The 25,453-nt window shown below is 35.7% G+C and overlaps 2 protein-coding genes across 2 annotated transcripts in view; one reads left to right on the plus strand and one right to left on the minus strand.

Annotated features, from left to right (window-relative positions):
* Positions 1–24,361, minus strand: LOC142341075 (uncharacterized). Its single transcript, XM_075391936.1, has 3 exons — positions 24,033–24,361; positions 4,723–5,400; positions 1–877 (listed from the first exon to the last, which is right to left on the minus strand). The coding sequence occupies exons 1-3, from the start codon at positions 24,297–24,299 to the stop codon at positions 560–562; spliced, it is 1,263 nt and encodes a 420-aa protein (XP_075248051.1). The 5' UTR covers positions 24,300–24,361; the 3' UTR covers positions 1–559.
* The window catches only part of LOC142341797 (uncharacterized), a 444,522-nt gene that overhangs the window by 324,231 nt on the left and 94,838 nt on the right, over positions 1–25,453 (plus strand). The window lies entirely within an intron of this gene.

Genomic DNA, 25,453 nt, shown 5'->3' on the forward strand with positions numbered 1-25,453 from the left:
TTTAAAAGAGGCTGCTAAACACTGTTTATTTTACAAGTGTAAAATCATCTGCAGTAGAGCAATTATGATATCACTATCTTACAGCATTTATAAATAATTACAACATTTGACCAAATTTCAATTAATCTTTTTGTTCCCTGCTTCTAAACTCAATAACGATTATCTATTGATTCTCCGAAACACTGTGTTGATTGCGAATAATCAATCTAGTTCAAATCTGTTTTACTTCAAATGTCAACAAGATGTCGACGGTCCCGTTTCCTCCACCAAAAAAATAACCAAAGAATATTTTTGAGAATAAAACAAAGCTGAAAATATTTCATATATTTAGTCGGAAATCCAACAATGGATAACGTTTCTCTATATTAGGCTAAAAATCTGTTACAGATGAATCAATTCTTTTGGACTGGTAAAGAGGTGATGGAAATTTTTAATGCACCCCTTCATAATATTCAATCACAAAAGGCTAACAAGCTTACAAAACTTTTCTCAATAGGTGACAGTAGTATTAAAGGAGGAAACGGATATGAGTCTATAGTCTGATTTGGAGTCAAATTAACTAAACCTGGTACAAATAATCAACGAATGGCTCCTTTCTCGGTTCTTGGTACTCTTTGAACTCTTGTGTCGTGACATTCAGGGGCTCTTTGGCTACATTTTCTAATCGCAGCCCAGCCTCCAATATGTCAATCAGATCAGTCGTCAAAAGATCGAAAGAGGGACTTTTCCAGCAATAACCACACCGCTCTCCGTCTCTTTTAGCAATATCAATTAACTCTTCTCTCTGGTACCGTCGCTTTGTTTGTTTTTCGCTTATCACCTTCTTAGCTTTTGACACGCGTCGAGTTTTGGGAATCATTTGGTTTTCTTGACTGGACTGAAAAACAAATTGAACTAACATTAGCTTTTGTCGAAAAAACCCGGTTCATCTGACACAAATTGAGGTCTGGAAAATTTGGTTCATCTATTCCTAATTTCCATCTGAAAAACCTGGTTCTATTTATCACAAATTTCCGTCTGAACAATTAGTTCAGCTGAAGCGAATTCTCGTCTCATGATTCTGGTTCAACTAGCACAAACTTTCAGAACTTAACAACAAAACTGCATAAACTAAATAGTAAAAGCTTAAAAATAAGAGAACGATTCAAACAAATGGCAAGTTGCATAACTTTCTCGGCTGATCTTCAATAACTGTCAAATGTTAAAGAGGTTATCTTAAACTTTAAACTATTTCACTGGGGTGGAACAAGAAGGCGAGCTTCTTCTGTGGGTTGCACAGAATTTTTCCACATTTGCATTTGAAAGCACACAATCCATCAAATCACTATATCTTTGTTGTTTTATTTTTAGCAAGCTGCTGCCAAAAAAACCTGATTTTAAAGCTCAAATTTGAAAAAAAAGCAGCAAAAAAACTCAAAGCAGCCTTTCAGTTTTCAGAGGAAACATGATCAACCCTAAACTTCGATCCAATTCTCTAGTTGCCCCTAGATTTTCGATAAGGGTTAAACACAAGGAAATGCTAAATTACCAACAAAAAGCAGAGGAGTTTCAGTTTTTTGTATTAATGACTTGATTTTGTATTAATGACTTGTATTAATGATTTGATTTTGCTTCATCGGTTCATTTCCTCTTTGTTAACAACTTTCAACAAAAAACTAACAATTCTAAGGTCTATTTGATTGCTCGGATTCAGAGTTATTATTTTGGATAATGTCTATTATTCACAGGAAGTACGTTCTGGTCAAAAACAAGCATATATCGCTGTACAAATTTCATTATTCTAAACAAAATTAATATTTTTATGCTTTATAATAAAAACCAAGAAGATAAAAGAAACAGCGAAAGCAGGTTTTTCAAAATATGTTTAAATTACTAAAGCGATCCCAGAACAGCACTTTTGTGACCATGATCGCAGTGTCGCTTTAAATGTATATTAAAAATAACGAAGGAAAGAACTATCAAAAGGAATAAACTCAAAATTATTTTGGGCAAGAAATTTAAAAAGCGCCAGAAATTGCTAAAATGAAAAATTCGTTTGCTTGACCATTTAAAATCATTGCGCGACAAGTCCTGAAACATAGCTGGCAGATTGCCAGAAAATAGCCGCAATAGATTCGTAGATCAGCAGTCTAAAAAAACAGTAAAAAAGACAGACCAAAAAAATTCGTCTTTTCATTGAGGGCTGATCTGTTATATTTTGATTAAAAATCTGTATAAGTCATTGCTGCCTCTATTAGCTGATCTCTAATAACCTTCATTTAGAGTGACACACACACCCATTTGACCTTATCTCTTTGAATTAAATTAAATAAAAGTCAATTTCAAAGTGAGGAAGTCATTTTTGAGAGTGAGGTAAGTGTGACAAAAAATTTAATCACGCGCATGAACAAAAAACTCGCTCCACTAAGAGCGAAAAATGACGTCACACATGCAATTCAGTTGAAATTGCATGAACGAATGAACAAAAAGTGGCTGTGACGTCATATGGTCGTAACAAAAATCATGACGACGAAATAAAAAAAAAACCAAGAGAAGGCCAATAATAGCCCCAGCTATCGCTGTGCGGCTATTAATCAGAACTCAAATATGAAGAGTCCAAAGATCTGAATATCTACATGCCTTGATTTAAACAGGCTTTTTCGGTTAGCAATAAAGCAAACGAATATAAAACAAAATTTGAAACTAATAAAAACAACCATATTTTTTGTTCTTGTAGTATAAGATGCATTACTAAAAATGTGTTAGGACAAGAATCGAACTAACCTGCCGTCTGAAGCGAACAATATCGAGTACCAAAAACACTATAGGCACATGAAATGACACCGAAAACGGCGAATTCGATTTGGCTGTCGAAAACTCTCATAACCATAAGTAAAATTAAAAAATACCCAAAAATTTTTGTTCGACGAAAAATTTTGTTCGACGAAGTAGAAAACATAGCAGGACAAGTCTTGACGTACAATTCAAAGAAGTTTCAATGACGAAACAAACGAGTAGACCTAGAACGGACTATGTGTGAATTGGGAAAACAATTTCCAAAAAAATCAGATCAAAAGGAAAAGAATCAATGTTAAAATGCCGCATGTGAACAAAAATCCACTAGCGAGAAAGGGAAGTTCAAACAAAAAAAAAACTAGGCCTAGAATGAACTATGACTGGATTGGGAAAAGCATCAAGAAAAAAAATCCGATCCAAAAAATCGAAAAAAAACCAGCAAAAATCAAAGTGAAATTGACGCATGTGAACAAAAAATTACTAGCAAGAAAGCGAATTTTTGTTCGAACACCGTTCTTTCACTCTACTTTAAAATTAAAGTGAAAAAAATCACACCGCAAAACCACTCGCTTTTTCGGTTCACTTCCTGTTTCGGCGTGACCAAAATCACTACTGCAATTTGACTTCAAAAATCATGAAAATGTGTGAACAAATCTTAAAAAAACAGCGCCTCAATACAATTCAAATTCTTTGAATTGTAAAAAATAGGAGTGAAAGAATTGTATAATAGCCTGCTGTGAAAGAATTGTATAATAGCCTGCTGAGAAGCTGAGGCGGCTATTAATAACAAAACACTTTACTTCAATGCAGAGCAGACCTGTCGCCTTCATTAATGATACCAGGGCAAATCACAAATAACTATGATTAGGGGCAGTACTGGAAAATCTCCAAAACAATTATTCTCAAAGCAATAAAAACTATAAGTATCTCATTAGGGAATTAGAGCAGTTGCATTTAAAATTTATTTGTTAAAGTTTGATAGCAGTCCAGAATAATTCATAGGGAAAATGGAAAGCAGTATTCAAAACCTGAACAAAACTCACAAAAACGTGTTTTATCACAAAATTCAGATAGTGACTCCGACCTTAAAACAACTCGTTTTTTGTTACTTTAAATGCTCCAGTTTGAACAAAAGTACCACCAAGTTTGAGTTCTAATTGACTACAAAATCATTAAAATGCATAAACATATAAATCTGAAAAGCGCAAGAAATGCAGTCAAAATTCAGTGAGATGAGGAAAGCAGCATATTAATAGGATCCGATTGAGTAGATGAGGCGTGTCGTAGCAATTTACATTGGCTGATCATTTCATTGGTTGGAATGAAAAAGATGCATAAAACTTGAGAAACTAAAAAAAATTCAACTTTTCAAAACGAACCAGTACCGAAGACCGGAAAAATGATGTGTTAAAATGGGTGAAAAACTGTTTAAATGTTTTAATTTATGGTCAGTCAAAATTAGAGCGAATTTCTTTTACCAAGAACAAAATTTTTGAAATGTATTTGTAGTGAAATTCTAGAGGCAGGGAGATTTAAGTTGATACCAAATTTGCTAGTCCAGGATGCCCTCAAACGAAGTCAAAAAAGTTTCTGAACACACAAAAAGTGGTTGGTATAAACTCCTTCCATTTTTTTTCAAAAATGTAGAAACAATAATTGTACGTGCAATACTGTTATTAGTATATTTGCTACCAATTGTGGAGGTTGAATTGTGCCTCAAAAGATTACTTGCATTCTTCATGATTTGAACCTATGATAAATTTCAGATTAACCAAGGTTCTTTAAAAGAGATTTCAAACTAAGGAATTCAAGAAGTTAGAACAAAAAGTTTTTAGCTCGACCATAACGGAAACTAAATCTAGAATTATGTATTTCACCAAAATTACTAAATTGCACGCTGCCTTGTCAGCAAATGCAATTTTTACTATGGGGCCAAAACTAACTTACCTGCGATTTGAGCACCACTCTTTTAGGAGGATTAAAAGTGTCGCCGTCACTTTTGTCTTCCCGGACCGATTTGATACTTAGAACAGGATACTTGTTCTCAACTTGCGTGATTGCTGCAAGTGAAGCCTCAAACGGATCCATAGTTTGTGCAACTGCCAGTAGTGGACTCGCGTCCTCAGAAGAATTGAATGAGTTCGTCAAACTATCTGGATTTGGTGAAAGACCTGTGCTTGTTTTCGGTCTTCTGATCTTTCTCGATGAGACCGATCCCGTCTGCAAAACTCCAGAGTCAAATTTTCCCGGTGGCGAACGAACGCTGGGGGTTTCATAAGACACGGTAGCTTGAGTTTTCTCACCACTTGGAGATCTGTGTTCGAAGTCAGGCAACATTGAATTGAAATCAAACTCGCCAAGTGGTGATGTTAAATCTGAGCCCGGACTTTTGATTGACACGGCATCCGACGATGCTCCACTTTGAAAATTATCGATCATTGCTATCAATTCGTCGGTGCTAATCAACTGGTTGGCATCTTGTTGGCTCATCTGATATCCCGAAGAGTCGTAATGCGATCCAGTACCACTCGGACTGGCTAAATAGTCACTTTGATAAGAATTGATGGACAACTGTTGCGTTAAATCGGGGAGTTGGCTGAATCTTTCCGGAAGAGAGGAGTCCATCTAGAACAAAGTATGGAGTCCATCTAAAACATTGCTGGCAGAGACGTTAAATTTTGATTAAAAATTTGTAAAACTTATTGCTACTTCTTTTAGCTTCTCTCAAATGACCATCAATTAGAGTCACATGCACTCAGTTGACCGTAACTCATTGAATTAAAGTGAAGACATTTTGAAAGTGAGCAAAGTCTTTTTTGAGAGTAAAGTAAGTCACGTGTGACCAATAACGCGAATGAAAAACACTAGCAGGCCCGCAAAACCATAATCAGCAAACCATTTACACGATTGGAAGGTTTAAAAGGTTTCCGTTTCGCACAAACTCGGGCTCGAACCCAGCCCCCCCCCCCCATTTAACAGCCATAGGTCTCAGAACTTAAGCTATCTAAGTGTATTGCGCTTCTCTTTTGCTCTTTCTACACCCAATTTCTGAACATAGCTTTTTGTGACTTGCTTGCTTTTGCTATACCGCAGGCTTAGCGCAAAATCTGCATATTATGAGCTTAAAAAGGATGGTATAGCGCGTCTCAAATCCCATTTTTAACGCTATGTTGCATGATTAAGAAAAACATGTTACGATAGGAGCACTGTTGATCATTGTGCTCAATTGCGACTGATATTTAATATAAAAAAAGGAAAATTAGGCAAAACGACTAAAACTACTCAAAACTGCTAAAAATAGTAATAGAAAAAACTTCAAACTTCAGATTAGCAGTCCTCCATCGTACGAACTGCGCTATAACCACTACAAACCACTGTTTCTCACAATCGCTTTTATCTTATCAATAAACATATTTCAGATTGAGAGCTTCTGAGATTACGCAAACATCAAAAAGTAAAGCGTGGAAAATTTAGTTGACAGCTGAAAGTGTTCTAGATTAGCGCAGAACCTGTCAAGCTAAAATTTTGCAAAAAAACAAATTTACATTAAATACTTCAAACTTTGTTCGGGAGCAATTAAAAGGCACGTAGTATCCAGGTCAGTAAATCCTACCTCTGGGCGAGAATACTTTCAAGCCCTCATAGCCTCGTGGTGACTGCACCTGATTCACAGTCTCTTGTTCCAGCTTCGGTTCTCATACATCTACTATGAGCCTTTTAGGTCAATGACCTCTCCCGATACTTTCGCTTTACAATGAGGCTCAGTGCGGCTCTTAAACATGCGCATCAATAGGCCCCTTAAACATGCAAAACTTTGCACCATTTCAGAGCTCACGTGTTCAATAAATAGGATTACCATTTTTCATCACCAAAACACAGGAACAAAACAACTCGCGTCGCAAGAATTGCTCTTGAACAGCCCGCATGGTATTGATTAGCAATTTTCATGGGTACCCGACACGTGTTCGAACCCTTGACCCTCAGATTTACATTCCTCTATCTTACCAACTGCGCTATAACGACTACATACGACCGTTTCTCACAATCGCTTTTATCGTATCAATAAACGTAATTCAGATCGAGAGCATTTGAGATCACGCACAAATCAAGAAGTAAAGCGTGAAGAACCTAGTTGAAAGCTAAAGTGTTCTAGAATAGCGCAGGATTTGTACAGCCAAAACATGCAGAAAAAACACGTTTACAATAAGAACTTCAAACTTAGTTCGAGAGCAATTAAAAAACACGTAGTACCCAGGACACTAAATCTTCCCACTGGGCGAGCATACTTTCAGGCCCTCTTAGCATCGTGGTAACTGCACCTGACTAACAGTCTTTTGTCCCAGGTTCAGTTCTCACCCATCTACGTTGAGCCTTTTAGGTCAATGAACTCGCCCGATATGTTCACTTAATCATGCTGCTCAATGCGGCTCTTAAACATGCGCTTCGAGAGGCCCCTTAAACATGCAAAAACGTTGTCCATTTTTAGAGCTCACGCGTTTAATATATAGGATAGCAGGACCAGTCCTGAACTGCAATTCAAAGAATTGAAGCAACTGAAGACAACACCATCAGCCTTCTTAAAACAACAACCTCCGATAACAAATACATTATATACAAAGACGTAAACGAAAGTAAACAAAACACTACAGAAAACGAAAATTTATTTCATTACTTATAGAAAAATAGAGTTATCGAAGTTATTATTCCCGACAAGGTAAATCTCAAAAGACATTTACACAGCGGGAGTTTAGAGAGCGAACGCCAACTTTGAGGATAAACACTCCAGACACAGAAAAGACAAAGAACATATGCCAAAAAACAACTTTCACGAAAGTCATTGAAAATAAGTGGAATCTATCAATGAAAGCATTTATCAAATTTAACGAAAACATTTGTCGTGGACCCCAGAACAAAGTAAAAACAAATGCTGGCAACAATCAAAAGTTCGAAAATTGTTGAATACAAATCGCGTTTGAGCCAACTAAATAATTAAAAATAAACTTCAAGCATTAAATAGATTCAACTAATTCGAGAGCAAATTAGACTAATAATTAATGAGAACAATAGACAGGACAACAAAACAATTACAAAGAACGAAAGTCGTGAAAAATGTAATATATGAAAGAAAACTATTACAGACTTAGAAAAAAATTGAGAGCAAAAAGATCCGTCATAATTGAGAGAACAACCAATAATTCCCAACCAAAAAATAGAACAACCAAAAAACTAGGTAAACTCATTCAAAAAGTGTTATCGAAGTTATTATTCCCAACAACGTAATTCTCACAATACCTTTGCACAGCGGGAGTTAAGAGAGTAAAAGCCAACTTTGAGGAAAAACACTCCAGACATAGAAAAGATAACAAAGAACACATGGCAAAAAAAAGTTCTCACGAATATAATTGACAATAAGTGTAAAAGCATTTATCAAAATTAATGAAAACATTTGTCGTGGACCCCGCAACAGAAGTAGAAACAAATGCAGGCAACAATCAAAAGTTCAAAAATTGTCGAGTGCAAATGGCATTTGAGCCAACTAAATTATTAGAAATCAACTTAAAGCATGAAATAGATTCAACTATGCCTTCTTGGAGAGCAAAGGAGACCAATCATTAATGAGACTAATAGACAGGACAATAAAACATATCCGGCAGATTGCCGGAAAATAGCCGCCGTTGATTCCAATAAGCATGATTGGGATTGAAAGAAGAGATATTGAAAAAAAAAGATTTTTGTACAAAAACATTTAAGTCCGATTTATTTTGATGGCATTTTGTAGTTGAACATAACGTACTTCTGTTTCTCAGAGAGAGGCTACAGGGTCTACTATCGATACCAATAAGCATTAGAGGTGGTAACTAAGACTTATAGGAACGACCTTGAAATAGCGGGCATCTAAAATTGGGCTTTATGGGTTTTTATCCAGTTTCTACTTCTGACTTCAATTTTTTATACTGACTCTGTGCATTTTGAAATGCTTCGCTGAACAACTGATGTTCAAAATCACTTTTAGCAGAATGAGAGAAGAGAGAAACTAGCCTAGAAAAGTCAAAAAGATATCACGCAAAATGTTGAAAAACCGGCAAAATGAGGTAAAGCGAAACATTTTTTTATTCGACGAAGTGAAAAACATAGCAGGACAAGTCCTGACGTACAATTCAAAGAATTTTCATTGACTAAAAAGAAAACTAGACCTAGAAAGGACTATGAATGATTGGGAAAACCATTTAGAAAAAATCCAATCCAAAAAATCGAAAAAACAGTAAAAATCAAAGTGAAATTGCTGTATGTGAACAAAAAACCACTAGCGAGAAAGCGAATTTTTGTTCAAACACCGTTTTCTCACTCTACTTTAAATTTAGAGCGAAAAAATTTCACGCCGCAAAACCACTCGCTTTTTCGCTCCACTTCCTGTTTCGGCGTGACCAAAATCACTACTCCAATTTGACTTCAAAAATCATGAAAATGTGTGAACAGATCTTTAAAAAAAAGACAGCGCCCCAATACAATTCAAATTCTTTGAATTGTAAAAAAAAATAGGAGCGCTATAATAGCCGGCCGAGAAGATGAGGGCGGCTATTAAAAAAATTACAAAGAACAAAAGTCAATAAATGAAAGAAAACTAATAAAGACTCAGAAAAGATTTGATAGCAAAAAGAACTGTCATTATTGAGAGTGAAAGAACAACCAAGAATTCCCAACCAAAAACTAGAACAACCAAAAATCTAGATAAACTTATTACACAACGGGAGTTTAGAGAGCAAACTCCAACTTTGAGCAAAAACACTCCAGGCACAGAAAAGACAACAAAGAACATTTGGCAAAAAACTATTTTCACAAATATCATTGACAATAATGGGCACCTATCAATAAAAGCATTTATGAACTTTATTGAACACATTTGTTGTGGACCCCGAAACAAAGTAGAATTAAATGCAGGCAACCACCAAAAGTTCACAAAACGTCGAATACAAATCGCGTCAGAGCCAATTAGAGTATTCAAAACAAACTCAAGCATTAAAAACGCCTAACTGGAGAGCAAATGAGACCAATAATTAATCAGACTAACCGACAGGACAACAAAAACAATTACAAATAATGAAAGTCGTGAAAACTAATATATAAAAGAAAACTATTGAAGACTCAGAAAAGACATGAGTGCAGAGATGTCATTATTGAGAGTAAGTGACAGAACAACCAAACAACTAGACAAACTCAAACATTCCTAGTGAAAGAGTCAATGGGCCTTTCATTAATGAGATTAAGTGACAGAAAAAAGTGACAAAAAGGTGCGAAATTAAAAAAAAACATTTTTTGACTGCCATTGCTGTCAAAGCAGTGAAAACCGTTAGATATTAATAAAGATGTTTAAAATAGTCATACTGGGACTCAACAGAGAGCCGCTTAGGGCTGTCCATAAAGACACTAAGTGACAGAACAAAAAAAGAAAATTCTAAAAAATTGCTCGTGTTTTTCGAAAACAGTTAGGACCAAAGTCGCTAAAACCATTTCAAATGAAATCAGTAGATTAATTGAAAGATGCTTCAAAAAATCCATGGAGATCTATCATTGATGACACTAAATTACAAAACAAGAACTACAAATTTGGTTTTTGAAAAGCATTAGTTGCCTTTCGACGCTTTTAAATATTGGAACTATGCATTAATAGAAAACACATATTGCCTTTTAAAAGTACTAGTGCACAAAATGGAAAGAAAAACAGCGAAAACAGAAGTCAAATTTCCGCACGTTCAAAAAACTTGCTCTCAAAAAAGGAAAATCTGTTTAAACACCACTTTCTCAGCTCATTTTGAAAACACTTAAACCGCTTTGCAAAATTAACGCTACAACAATTCGTTTTTGCTGCTTTTATTACGCGTGTGAATAAAATCACAACTGCAATTTTACTTCTCATTGACAGGAAAAAGTCAAAAAAGTTTGAACAGATCTGAAAAATACAACGCAATAATACAATTCAAATTCTTTAAACTGTAGAAAAAAAGCACTTCACTAAGACAGGAGAATGACATCACGCCAGAAATTCAGCAAAAATTGCATAATTGAATGAACAAAAAGCAGATTTGAATTGATCGTGCTGTCATATGGTCGTAACAAATATCTTGACGATATAAAAATATGTCCGGAAGAAATCTGTTAACGATTCTAAGGACGAAACTGACCATCCAACTTAATATTACCGATTTTGAAACAAAAACAGAAAACGAAAAAGTAGCTGGCCAGAAAACCGATAAAGGATCTGGTAAAAATTTCTTTATAAATAACAATTCCCAAACAAAAATTGGCAAAAGACCCATTTTTGTTAGTTTTCATCCATTAAATAGAGTGGCACCTCATAGAAACAAAAGAAAAATAGAAACAAAAAAAACATAGAACAAGCAAAAACAAGTTCAATTGTTGAAATATAGTACTGCTGACAAAACCATAAGTTAGTCGTAATAGATTGAGAAACTTGTCTATGACAAGAAAAACAAAAAAAACGAAAAATAGTTTCAAAAATTTTAAACTTTTACCATTTTTCAAAACAAAACGTAAAAAAAAAACAAAAGTCTAATCACTTGGAATCTAAAACTCCTTAACAATAGGCGTTGATTCAAATACGACACAAAAATATAAAACAAAACAATAAGCGAAAAATTGCTAAAACTCGTCAAAAATTAGCAATACAGATAAAACCCTTCAAATTCGCAAAATAGAAAATGATTACCAGAAACCTTCTAACCACTATCAAAACATGCCTAAAATTAATAAAATATAATCAGACATCCTAAACAAAAACAGTTTTGCAAAAAATTCCAAAACTGCTCCTAAAAACCGCACGTGACCGCAAAACTTAAGTACAGAATTTATCACGCCTCAATTTCAACATCTCCCGAAAACAGTGATATGAACAAAAAACCACCCTCTTCACTTCACTCTTCGGTTTTGTTCAGGACCCAAACCATTGCAATTTTTTTCTCGCGTTTCATTTTTCCAATACTCCTCTTCGAGTCGTAAAAACTCCGGAAGCCATTCGAAGCGTCGGACCTTCAAAGCAGTAATTGTAGCCAAAACCATTATCTTTTCTCAGAAAACATTAATTCTTTTCCTGAAAAGAGTTAACTTAAGGACAAAAATTTAACCCCTCTCATAACGACAAAAATTTGAGCGCTGACATTAATGAAGCAAGGAAACATCAAAAAAAAACAATTACGACGCCACTCAGAAAACATCCAAAAGATGAACATTTACAACATAGCTGGCAAATAGCCGCGATGGCTTCGTAGATCTTCAGTCTCAGAAAGATAGTAAAAAATAGACCAAGAAAGATATTTCATCTTTGTTAAATGCTGATAAGTTAATTCTTGATTAAGAATCTGTATACTTTTTTGCTGCTTCTGTTAGCTGCTCATAAACAACCTTCAATTAGAGTTTCACACACTCACTTGAGATCATCTCTCTGAATTAAAGTAAAGAAAAGTCAATTTCAAAGTGAGGAAGTCATTTTTGAGAGTGAGGCAAATCACGTGCGACTAAAACCAATCACGCGAATGAAAAACATAGCGGGACCAGTCCTGAACTGCAATTTAAAGAATCAAAGCCACTGAAGACAACACTATCAGCCTCGTTAAAAGAACAACGTCCGATAACAAATACATTATATACAAAGACGTAAACGAAAGTAAACAAAACACTACAAAAAGCGAAAATTTATTTCATTACTCGTAGAAAAATAGTGTTATCGAAGTTATTATTCCCGACAATGTAAATCTCAAGACCTTTGCACAGCGGGCGTTTAGCGAGCAAACGCCAACTTTGAACACTCCAGACACAGAAAAGACAACAAAGAACATATGCCAAAAACAATTTTCACGAATGTTATTGAAAATAAATGGAATCTATCAATGAAAGCATTTATCAAATTTAATGAAAACATTTGTTAAGGACCCCGCAACAGAAGTAGAAAATGAACAAAAAACATTCGCTCCACTAAGAGTGAAAATGAAGTCACCCACGCAATTCAGTTCAAATTGCATGAACGAATGAAAAAAGATTTGAAGTAATTTTGACATCATATGGTGGTAACAAAAATCTCGACGACGAAATTTTCAAAAACCAAGAGAAGGCCAATAATATCCTCAGCTAACGCTTCGCAGCTATTAAAAAAACTCAACTGAAATCGTGATACCGCAAAATTTTTATTGCTTTCACTCTTCACTCTTTTATTGCTATCCTTTCACTCTTCATTTTAATGAAGAGTGAAAGGATACCAATACTAACAACACTTTGCATTTGCAACAATGAAATCCAATCATCTGAAGCAATATATAATGCACAAAAAATTCTGCCTCCTCTTGCGTCAAAAACAATAGAACAATCTAAAGCTTACAGGTTTTTCACTTCTAAAACTGTACAACAGAAATATTAAAATTTTGGAAGTTCAACTTTTTAAACAGCCATTGAAAAAAATCTTTTTGCACTTTTTTACCCAATTTTCATTCTTTGGCGGTTATAGCAACAGCCCCTTGTCGTTGGTATTAGTAGACACAACAAACTTACGGACAAGAAACTATCAAAACCTTAAGTTTTCAGTCCCTTTTTCATATAAATTTGGTGGACTACATTGGTTTCACTAAAAACGATTAAAAAACTAGCAGATAGCCGCCCTTGAAGCATATCGGGATTGGAACAGAAAAAAAAGAAGACAAATTGACAAAAAATTCAGAAAAAAGTTCTAATTCGGTGTGCAGTTACAGTTAGATTCCAAAAACTAAACATTGATGAGCTTCTAAACTGAAACCTATTAAGCTTGATACGAATATCAGCTAGCAATGGCTCTAATGAACTTTGACAACCTCATGCACTAGGACTCAATAACCGGGCTTTATCGGTTTATCCTGTTTCTTTTGATTTTGCTCTTTTGACATTGAAAGTATTCACTAACTTGCGCAATTCAATGAGTGAAAGAATTTAAATCCAAGCAATTAAAACAGTGAGTGAATTAAGTCACGAGTCAAACGTGGAAATCGTGACTTATGGAAAACGAAAAACAGTAAGAGAATATTTAATCAAAAAACAACAAAGACAAAATGAACTATAATTGATTGGGAAAACCATCAGCAAAAAAGTTTTAAAAAATTGTAAAAATCAATGTCAAAATGCCGCATGCGAACAAAAAACCAGCGAGAAATCGAAATGACGTTCAATCATTTTCTCACTCTACTTTAAAATTAGAGCGAAAAATTTTACGCCGCAGAACCACTTGCTTTTTCGCTCCACTTTGTTTTGACGTGATCAAAATCATCACTTTGACTTGAAACATCATGAAAATGGGTGATCAGTTCTTTAAAAACAAAGCAGCACAGCAGGAAAAGGCCTGAATTTCAATTCAAAAAATTGAATTAGCAACTGACCGACGACAAACATTTTAACAGCAAAATCAAACAAAGACCGTCAACAAAAAGAACCTCTAAAGGTCCTTAGAATCAATACATAAAACAGCCCGTGGAACTCAATGACAAAAAAGAAGCAAAAAATGAAAATTGGCGAATATCAACTTGGCAAAAAGTATTTGTGGAAATCAGTGGCTTCAAAGTAGGAAAACAACATAACTACGTGCCAAAATCCTTAACCACAAATTTTAGAAGCCACAAGACACCTTTTAGGAAATCCAATGGCTTAACAACGGACAATAGAACTTCGAATGAAGACAAGATTCTGAAAATCACAAACATTTCAAAAACAAATAATCTCAGCGAATGAAAAACTTTGGCAAACAGTTGTAGCCGATAAATTGATTAAAATTACGGCGCACTAACGGCCAGTGAGATCTTATTGTTACTTTTGAGACTAAGCAATAATTTTTCGAAAACCAGGCAATAATTTTTTGAGACTAAGCAACAATTTTTCGAAAACCAGGTGTCTAAAATCTTAAAAACTATTGCTTTGAACTCAAGCGATTAATTAGATTCTCTTATCATCCAAAAGCAACCAATGAAATCTTCCATTAATGAGATTAAGTGATAAAACAGCAATCCGTACAACAAATACAAAACAAGAATTCAGAAAAAAATTTTTGAAAAAGAACAGCGCATAAAACAACAAAACAAACAGCTAAAAACTGAAAAGATAAATTCCTTAATTTACCAAATGACAACAAATAGTCTCCAAGTAAAAAAAAAACATTAGCTAGCCGTCGACGAGTTCAATCAATTGCAAATAGGCGCCGTCAGAACACATATGTATCACATTAAGAGCACTCAAGAGAAGAAACAGCAGTCAAATCGTCGCAGGTGAAAAAAAATAAATCGCTTTTTAAAACTATTTGTTCAAATACCAACTGCTCACTCCACTTTAAAGGTGCTTTGAAAAAAATCACGCTTCAAACCTACTAGCGTATTCGTTACCTTTACTACCCCAGCGTGCTTAAAATCACCACTCTAATTTGACTTCCCACTGACGTGAAAAAGCCGAAAAAAGTGCGATCAGACCTTAAAAAAACAGCAAACCAATACAATCCATATACTTTGGATTGTAAAAAAAAACCACGTCCAAAAACAATTCAAATTCTTGGAATGGTAAAAAGGAGAGTGCCTAAATAAAAACCGTTGAGGATTACGGCGGCTATTAATAGTATCACCCAATGTACCGCTGCACATGAACGCCGAGAAATTGCCACGACGTGTTTTCTTATGAAGCCAAAAGATAGTTGGAGAGAGGGAGAGAGTTAATCTATCCTCGCTTGTAAAGTATAAATACAGAATAGCATAAATTTAGTTAAAACAAAATTTTTAATGGAATAGCACGATCCGCAAAGTATATTAATCTTCAAGCTAATGAACGGACGCGCAACGAGGTTGTTCGACCCACTTCAGAGGGTGTCCAGAGTGACACAACATAGATGATAAACTTATAAACATTTTTAAAATTGTTTTCTTAACAATCTAATTCAAAGCATTACACAGAACTTAAATGTTAACTTTGAACAATTCACTACTATTTGCCATCTTCTACGGCATATTGGCGCTTACTCAAGCGAACATCAAGACTTAACCAACAAAAAAAAGTTATAAAAAAAACGCAAATTGAAGAAACACATAAAAAACATCTTAAGAATTTAGAAAACTCAAACTTTGACAGCAACAAATGACTTTCGGTGCCTTCTACGAAGGCGTCGCAACAATTTTTGCGTAGATGTTCGTTATTTTGTAAAGGAAGCATCTAGAATTAAAGGGCTCTGGAAAATTAGCAGAACATTTTTCGAATAAGTTCCTCATTTCCAAGAAAATAGAATTATTTTAAATTATGATAGGTCACTTATATTTGGCTACAGTTTGAGCTCCCGATAGAGTCGCGCAAGAGTCCTTGAACTTTCAAAACATTGAACAATGTTGACGCCCGACGATTTATCGAATTTTGCTCCAATTTAGATCTGCATAACGGCACTTTTAACATGTGTTTTGCTCGTCTTGTTGGTAAAAAATGTTTCTCAAACTGAAAGATTCTTTCGATAGTTTTCAGCATGGAAGAACAAACTTTAGCAACTCAAATATATGAAATTCAAAAACTGTTAGAATTTTGTTTGCACGGAATAGATCTTGGCTTTGATCGAAACGATTTCTAAATTACATTAATTTAAGAATTTTCTGTAGCAGATGAATTGGAGCTAAGGACGTAAAGCTAGAGCATCCGTACACCAAAATTCCATATTGTAAAATGGACAAATGACACTTGTAATGTTCTATTAACTGCTACCGTGGAGCAAAGTGTCTTCATTTAGATATTATACAACATTCGTCCACTGTCTTGATATGACAAGATCTATATAAGAACAAAACAACAACTTTGAATCAACTACCATGCCTAGATATTTACATAATGGTTCCGAACTAAATTCTTGATGCGATGTGCAATCTCTCACTGGACGCACTTGCTTTTGGATTTAATTGAACCGTTTTTAGCATATTGAGTTTAAGTTTATTAGCATTTAACCAATCCGCTCCACTATCTAAGTCATCTTGGATTGCTATCTTTGAGCAACCTAAACTGCAAAGGTTGGTGTCGTCAGCAGAAAGATGGACACTACGTTGATTACAAACTCTTGGTAAACCGTTTATACAAATCAAAAACAGCAGTGGTCCAAGTATGGAGCCCTGAGGGACACCACTAGTTATATTTAACGAAGTCACTAGCCACGGTAACTCTTTGAGTTCTATCAGATAAATAGCTTGCACACCATTCCAGGCACTTATGCCAAACACCTTAACTTTTTAGATTATGAAGCATAATCTCATGATCTAGTGAATCAAATGCCTTCTTTAGATCTAGAAAAAAGTTGACTACTTTAGATTTGCTGACTCTTGTTCTCTCAGTTAATTTTGCCAACAATTCTGCATCTAGAGTGGAGTGCTTTTTGAGAAAACCAAATTGCTTGGGATAGATTCGTAAACTCTAGAGAGCATTGCCCGCTCGTATATTTTACTCCAACCATTTAACAGAGAAATTCGCCTATAATTGTTCTCTTCTAGTTTTGATCCTTCTTTATACAATGGAAATGTTGTTCGCTTTTTTTGAGCTCAGTGGGGAAAATTCCTTGACGAAATGATTGCTTAATTAACGAAGTTAGGTATTTCGTGACGATAGATTTTGTTGTCTTCACTACAATATTACTGATCTGATCTTCAACGGATGAGATTTGTCCCGAAGTGAATCAATAATTGCACATATTCCAGTATCAGAACTTGGGTATATTCTCAATGACATATTAACATCAGTCGGGTGTGCGACAGCCTCCGAAGGAATACTACGCTGAATATTTTTGCCAATATTAGCAGAATCCTCATTAAAAATTCTCAGCTACTTGGAGATGAGATGTGTCCGATAAGCCTTAAGACTGCATTATTAATCATTTTTTTTCCTGACAGCTCATTTAAAAGTTTAAATGTTTGTCTTGAGTCTTCAATACATTTTTCGAACATATTTCATTTCAATAAAACCTTTTTCGCCGTTTTAAAACTTTTTTCTAATTTAGGTCTAATATCGATAAATTTTTCTCGCATAGAAACATTTGACTTGTCTTCTTTCCATTTCCTGTGGAACAGAATTCAGTGGTGTACGTGACTTTTTTAGATTGTTGTCGAACCATTTAGGTGGGGAATTTTGATTGTGCGGGGTGATACGTGTCAGTGGAGCGTACTGCTCAGTAACGGACAAAAAATGTGATTGAAGGTACTAAAGCATGAATTTGCACAACTATTGTATGCCGAAAAAACATTATAAAGTTCGTGAATAAAGGCAAATAAGTACTTTTCAACAATACTGCTGTTACGAAGAAATGATGCATCTCTTACAATTTCGTTTTCAATGACATTGATTTTCTTATGCCCACTTCAGCGTAACAGGAAAAAAGTCTGAAAAGCTTTGATTTTCAAGTATGTGAACACCACCCATAAATTTTCAAAAATGAAAAGGCCTAAGCAAGTTGCTGAACTGTTTGTTACACGAGTGGGTTTATTGGGTGTTATAAGAAACCCATAAGAATATATGGCGTTCTTACATTTTTAACTGAGCAAATTTTGTTTCATCGTATCAATTTTAATACCCCCACATATTATAGTTGGCAAGTATTCTGAATCTAATTTTCCCAAAACTTCGTCTTCTAAGTCGACAAAATCGAGTTTGTTGGCTCTTGGTTTGTTGTATATTACCACTAGCCGGAACTCATATCCTTGTTTTTCTATGCTCGCAAATAAGGACTCCTCAATCAAGCAATCCAGTTACTTTTGAACAGATCAGTTAGCTTTCAATTGAATCACAATGCCACCTCCTTTGGGTCACAAACTTTTGAAGCTACATTTTGGTTACCAAAGTGATTTTCGATCGTCGTTTTTAGATAGCCAAGTTTCACTCAAGCAAAGAATATCAGGTGGAGACTCTATACTATGCTTCCAGGTCCTCTATATAACTTTTTAGCGAGCGAACGTTTAAATTTAGAACAGTACGTGAACAAGAACTTGAAGTTTTATATTAAGGTGAAGTCACTGCAAGAGGAGGCGGAAAAATATTGCTATGTGATGTTTGGAAACATTTGACAAAATCTGGAAAATTCCAATTCAGGTTCCTGGCTGCTTCAAGCAAATCAAACACTCTGTACACTCTTTTGTTTTCTCTGCATTGGTAAGAAAATCGTGCCCTCCCTCTTCATCATTGCCAGAAACTTTGCTCTAGGAGGTATTACGTCTTCGAAGATTTTGACACTATTTCTAACCTCCGACAACTTTTTTTTTGTTTCTGAGTATCTGCGTTTTAACCATCCCTCTAGCAAAACGGGGAAAAATAACTCGTTCACCCACTTTCCCGCCTGGGAGTCTATGTGCAGTTGAGATGTCCTTTTCGATGACTTCCACTCCTAATGATGTTGCAACTCCAATAACTTTGATGGTCACAGAATCTTTCTCTGATACGTTATGACTACCAGTATGATCTGAGTCTTCATGAACGCCACTGATACGAATGTTGTCCCTTCTTGTATAATTTTCAACAGCTTCCGTTTGGGACATTGATGCAACTTTGCAGCGCTCTTCATGATAGTACAGGTCGACCTCAATATGTATTATAATCTCGGCTATCATTTCTTCTTTGACTTGTTCTACGGCTTTCCGTTCGAACTTAGGTAAGAAATTGACTTACACAAGCAGGAATGCTGCTGTTGAAACGGCTTTCGAGCATTTTGTCAATCTTGATAAAAAAAACCTTCATCAAAAGTATATGAGCTTGGACTTGAATCAGGTTTGGCCGCTTCGCGTTCTGTTTTTCATAACGGGGGTTTGATCCAAAAATCTCAAACTGGGAAAATCATTGGCCTCTGTCTCATTTGACATCTCCGTAACTATTTAATAATTTTATCACAATTAGGCTAAAAACGGCCGCGCGATGGAGTACGAATGACCAATGTCCACTACTTCCAGAAAACATACGAAAGAAGTCTTGATACAGTCTTGATCATTGTACCTTGACAAACGCATATTCAAACATAACCGACTAACGTCGGAAGAATTGCTCTCAAACAACTAGTGGGAGCTCTATTCAATTGCAGCCTATTTCAATCCAGCGTGGGGAGTAAAATCGCTTCAAATGACGTCATATGAGGTTCTTATTTACCATTATAATCACTACTGAAAAAAATTACTTTGTGGACATGATCGAACATATACATACAATTATCAGATATATTTACTATGTCACAAGTGGACATGCACGGAATCCTGCTGATTCTCTATTGCAGCAAGCCGAATATTCAACTCAGAAACATTTCAACGTTGTTCTATTTTACTATATTCAAATATATAATTTACTAGCTCTTGTTTATTAATAAAATACGATACCTTCATCTTATGGTATTTTTAATTCATCCCAGGTACTTTTTTTTACATTTTCAGGTAGAAAATTTAATTTCCTAAGCTTATTATACAGTTAAGCAGGACGATATTTGGTAGAAAATTTCTTGCAGCAAGGTACATATGAGTAATCATTGCTCGGATTGACTCGTATTCCTCCTTTTCGGGTTAAATTTATTCATTTCGTTAATATAATCCTCAGAATGAAAATTGCAAACAAATTCAAGAACGGATTTAGGTAGCTCGTAAATGTGTAGCTCAAAGTCTGACGGATACAAATTAACACTTTTTCTTCAGCATAAACAATGATGGTAATGAAGAGTAGCTGCAGCAACGATATACAGAACGCCATATTGAATAATGAGAATTATGTTATATCGTATAAGCTGTGGTCTAGGAATAAAATCTCTCATTTTTGATACAATTCCACATTGTTTGCTTAACTTTTTCTTTACAAGCTCAATATTGCTGATAAATAAGATTTAACATCAATTCTTACACCAAGATACCTTCACATAGGGCGAGTTTTAGATTTAGGTGAAGTCACTGCAAGAGGACGCAGAAAAACATTATGCGATGGTTGGAAACATTTGACAATTTCTGAAAAATTGTAATTCAGGCTCCTGGCTGCTTCACGCAAATCAAAAACTCTGTATAATCTTTTGTTTTCTCTGCATTGGTAAAAAATTGTGCCCTCCCATGTCATTCCTGACTCAAACGTAGAATCCCTTTTCATCATTGCCAAAAACTTTGCTCTTGGAGGTGATATGTCTTCGAAGATTTTCACATTATTTCCAACTTCCTACAACTTCTTTTTGTTTCTGCGCATCTGCGTTTTAACCATCCGTCTAGCAAAACAGGAAATATTAACTCGTTCACCCACTTTACCGCCTGGGATCCTGTGCAGTTGAGATGTCCTTTTCGATGACTTCCACTCCTATTGATGTTGCAACTCCAATAACTTTATTGATGGTCACGGAATCTTTCTCTGGTACGTTACGACTACCAGTATGATCTGAGTCTTCCTGAACGCCACTTATACGAATGTTGTCCCTTCTTGTATAATTTTCAACAGCTTCCGTTTGGGACATTGATGCAACTTTGCAGCGTTCTTCATGATAGTACAGGTCGTCCTCAATATGTTTTGTAATCTCGGCTGTCATTTCTTCCTTGACTTGTTCTACGGCTTGCTTCACTGCACTCGGAATAGCTACTTGAATTTCTGTTCGAACTTAGGTGAGAAATTAGCTTACACAAGCAGGAATGCTGCTGTTGAAACGGCTTTCGAGCACTTTGTCAATCCTGATAAAAATAAAACCTTCATCAAAAGAATATGAGCTTGGACTTGAATCAGGTTTGGCCGCTTCGCGTCCTGTTTGTTCATAATGGGGTTTTGATCCAAAAATCTCAAGCTGGGAAGATCATTGGCCTCTGTCTCATTTGACATCTCCAAAACTATTTAATAAAATTATCACAACAATTAGGCTAAAGACGGCCGCGCGGTGGAGTACGAATGACCGATGTCCACTATTTCCAGAACACATACGAAAGAAGTCTTGATACAGTTCAACCTATGTAGGAAGCAAGTCAACCAGCCCTTTAAAAACATCATTGTACCTTGGCAAACGCATATTAAAACATTGCCGACTAACGTCGGAAGAATTGCTCTCAAACGACTAGTGGGAGAACTAATCAATTGCAGCCTCTTTCAATCCAGCATGGGGACTAAAATTGCTTCAAATGACTTCATTTGAGGTTATTATTTACTATTATAATCACTAATTAAAAAAATTATTTTGTGGACATGATCGAACATATACATACAATTATCAGATATATTTACTATGTCACAAGTGGACATGCACGGAATCCTGCTGATTCTCTATTGCAGCAAGCCGAATATTCAACTCAGAAACATTTCAACGTTGTTCTATTTTACTATATTCAAATATAATTTACTAGCTCTTGGTTATTAATAAAATAAGATACCTTCAACTTATGGTATTTTTTAATTCATCACAGGTACTTTTTTCTACATTTTCAGGTAGAAAATTTAATTCCCTAAGTTTATTATACAGTTAGGCAGCACGATATTTGGCAGAAAATTTCTTGCAGCAAGGTGCGTAGAGTAATCGTTGCTCAGATTGACTCGTATTCCCCCTTTTCGCATTAAATTTATTCAATTCGTTAAAATAATCCTCGAAATGAAAAATGCAAACAAATTCAAGAACGAATTTAGGTAGCTCGTAAATGTTTAGCTCAAAGTCTGATTTTCGTCGGAAGGATACAAACTAACTTTTTCTGCAGCATAAACAATGATGGTAAAGAAGAGCAGCTGCAGCAACGATATAAAAGAATTATGTTTCTTGAGTAATATCGTATAAGTTGTGATCTAAGAACAAAATTTCTCATATTCAATACAATTTCACATTGTTTGCTCAATTTGTTCTTTACAAGCTCAATAAGGCTGATAAATAAGATTTAACATTAATTCTTGTACCAAGATACTTAGGGTGAGTTTCGATAACTTGATCATCAAACAGATATTCACTTGCATCTACTTTGGAACCAGCAACCTGCATTTTCAGTGAAATAGTCTTATCAAGATTAAGTACCAGTTCATTTGATTTCAACCAGTTATTTATTTTCTCAAGTTCGAGATCGATTTCAGCAAGGCTGTTTCCTATGGACATAATATTAGTGGCATCAGCAAACAGCAGGATATTAATATTACAATTGTGAGGCAGATCGTTAATATAAATCAGAGAGAAGACGCAGAATCGAACCTTGTGGAACCCCACTCCCCAACACATGAGAATAAAATATAAAGGGGAAAACATGACACCAATTTCGGCGCACTTTTCATTTGACTCTTAGTAGTGAGCTGCCCCCACTTGTAAAACATAACCAACCAACGTCCGGCGAATTGCTCTCAAACGACGGGCGAGCGGTTGGCTTCGTCAGTTGCTAGCTACGGTTTAGTGATGCTAGCTTTAGCTTAATTTAAGGGGCGTGCGGTCAGCCCAGTGGGCGTGGTGCAGTGGGGGGGGGGTAGTGCACCCGGGGTGAGGGGATTGATGGGGGGTACGGGTCCAAGTCATTACGGCCTGAACAATGTGCAGTGGTGGGGATTGCGGAGCGGGGGGCTGATCTGATGTGGGAGAGGGGAGAAGTGTGCAAAACAGTTACTCTGAATCGCATACTTGGACATTAGTGCGCTGAAAGGCTCAAAGAGAAAAAATGGTCCAGCATAAAAAAGACCACAGGACTAAAATAATTGCTACAAACTTCGTTTGAGAGCAATTAATGGTAAGGCGCAAAATTCACTCGAAAAGTCAAATCGGTCAAGCAAAAATTTTGCATAAAAAAGCCCAACAAGCTTACAATAATTGCTTCAAACTTCAAACGTTTGAGAGCCATTAAACACAGACTCAGACAATAGACGACCGATAAAATTCTGGTGAAGACGAATTGCTCTCTAACGACCATAATAAAGACCAACATGACAGCTTCCTCTAGATGGCGTACAATGAAATTCACGCAGTTTTTGCCTCATGTTTCCAAGGCATAATCCGAACAAGATGACGCATTTCAGAAATAACAATTTATTACTTAATCACTACCCTTAACGTGGAACACGAAATATTTGGTCACCATAATTCAAAAATCGAACGGTTTATTTTCTAGTTTATTTCTTCCTGTTTGTTAGAAAATAAGGAAGTTTCGTGACTCTCAAGCTTGAAAACCATTTGCACACAAGGTGTTTCGAAGATGTCGTTTAATTTTAATTCCAGGAATGTGGATTTCCGCGTAAAACACTTAGATACTCACAAGCTACCATTGTTCAGTAAACAATCCACTCACCAATGTAGACGCTGGATCACTTGATGATTGCGAATTCATGATGTCGGCCAATACACTTGCCATATCTTCATTGGCAAGAGGCATCAAACTGCTCACCCCGTCATGATATGAAGCACTGTTGGATAAAGAGGTAGAAGATGACCCACCATGATGAAAAAGATCGCTGTTATTAGCACCTGATGAGGAAAGTTGTGCAAAGAAATTGTCAACAGCAACTTGATCTGAGAGAGTGAGCTCGTCTTCCGTGTTGTTGAATGACTGGCCCATTGATGATGACGCTACCTGATCAATTCAATCATGCCATCTTACTGAAATTAATTAAAAAAATAATTGAGACGCTTGGAAGAAGGAATTGGAATGTGAAATTTCAGCCATGCATGTGCACAGCTTTCACTGTTGTACCGCATATTACGGAGCACAGTTGTAAGTTCTTTCAATTCCTATCACATCATTGCCATACAAACGTTAGAGCACGAATCTTATTTGGCCGAGGGACTTAGTGCTGGGCATGAGCGCACTTGCGCCCAGTCCTGGCTACAAGGCCCAAAGGGATCAGAATGTTCTCAAGAGGGAATAAGAGGGTATAAAGACCACAATTTCGTCTACCCTTTCGACTGAAATCGAGAAATTCACAACAAAGTTGAGAACTCACATTTTGACGCTATTAATGACGACGCAAATCTTAAGAGCATCATATTTTATCAGGAAACTGACCGAAAATGGTATTCTCGCACATCTGTGTTAGTCACATTTTGTTCACAGCTGAGAAAAGTCAACAGCAAGATTTAGCTGGAGAGGGTGACTAATTTAGCGCAACGAAAAATAGGCAAACGCTAAGGAGAAGCTTACGTTCATTGCCTATGTTTTTCCACGTGCATTTCTGTTGCTTAAATACAGATTATTTGACTACATGCCTTAATTTAAAGCCTGATTAAGCTTTACATCTGATTCTCTAACCGTAAAAAGTTTAAAAAACTACATTAAACACTCAGATGTTCTTAGTCACCTGAGGTTTTGTTTAGAGAATCAAAGGGTTAAAAAATTAAATATTTTGTTAACAACTGACAAGAAATCAGATGTGAGGTTTTGCTATAGCGCTAGGGCGACAACATAGAAGAAGCTTAAGACTTTGGAAGGCAGCTACGCACGACAGGAGACAAAAATGTGCGATAATTTTCAGAGAGAATCCAGCGAAAGATTTCATCGGTTACTAAAACTTCGAGGCAGAGAACTTAGAGTGAAAGATTAAACTTAGACTTAAAGAAATATAAGTCCATTTTTTGCCCTAAACTTTAACTCCAGCATAATTTTAAGAAAACTTTTCTTTCACTAATCTGCAAAACAGTATTCAACAATTTCGAAGAAAATTCGACACTGTCGTACCCTTTGGTTCTCTAAAAACGTTAGAACAGAATCTTAGG

Source organism: Convolutriloba macropyga, chromosome 6 (genome assembly GCF_964194025.1).
Source record: "Convolutriloba macropyga chromosome 6, txConMacr16.3, whole genome shotgun sequence".
NCBI classification, from domain to species: Eukaryota; Metazoa; Xenacoelomorpha; order Acoela; family Convolutidae; genus Convolutriloba; species Convolutriloba macropyga.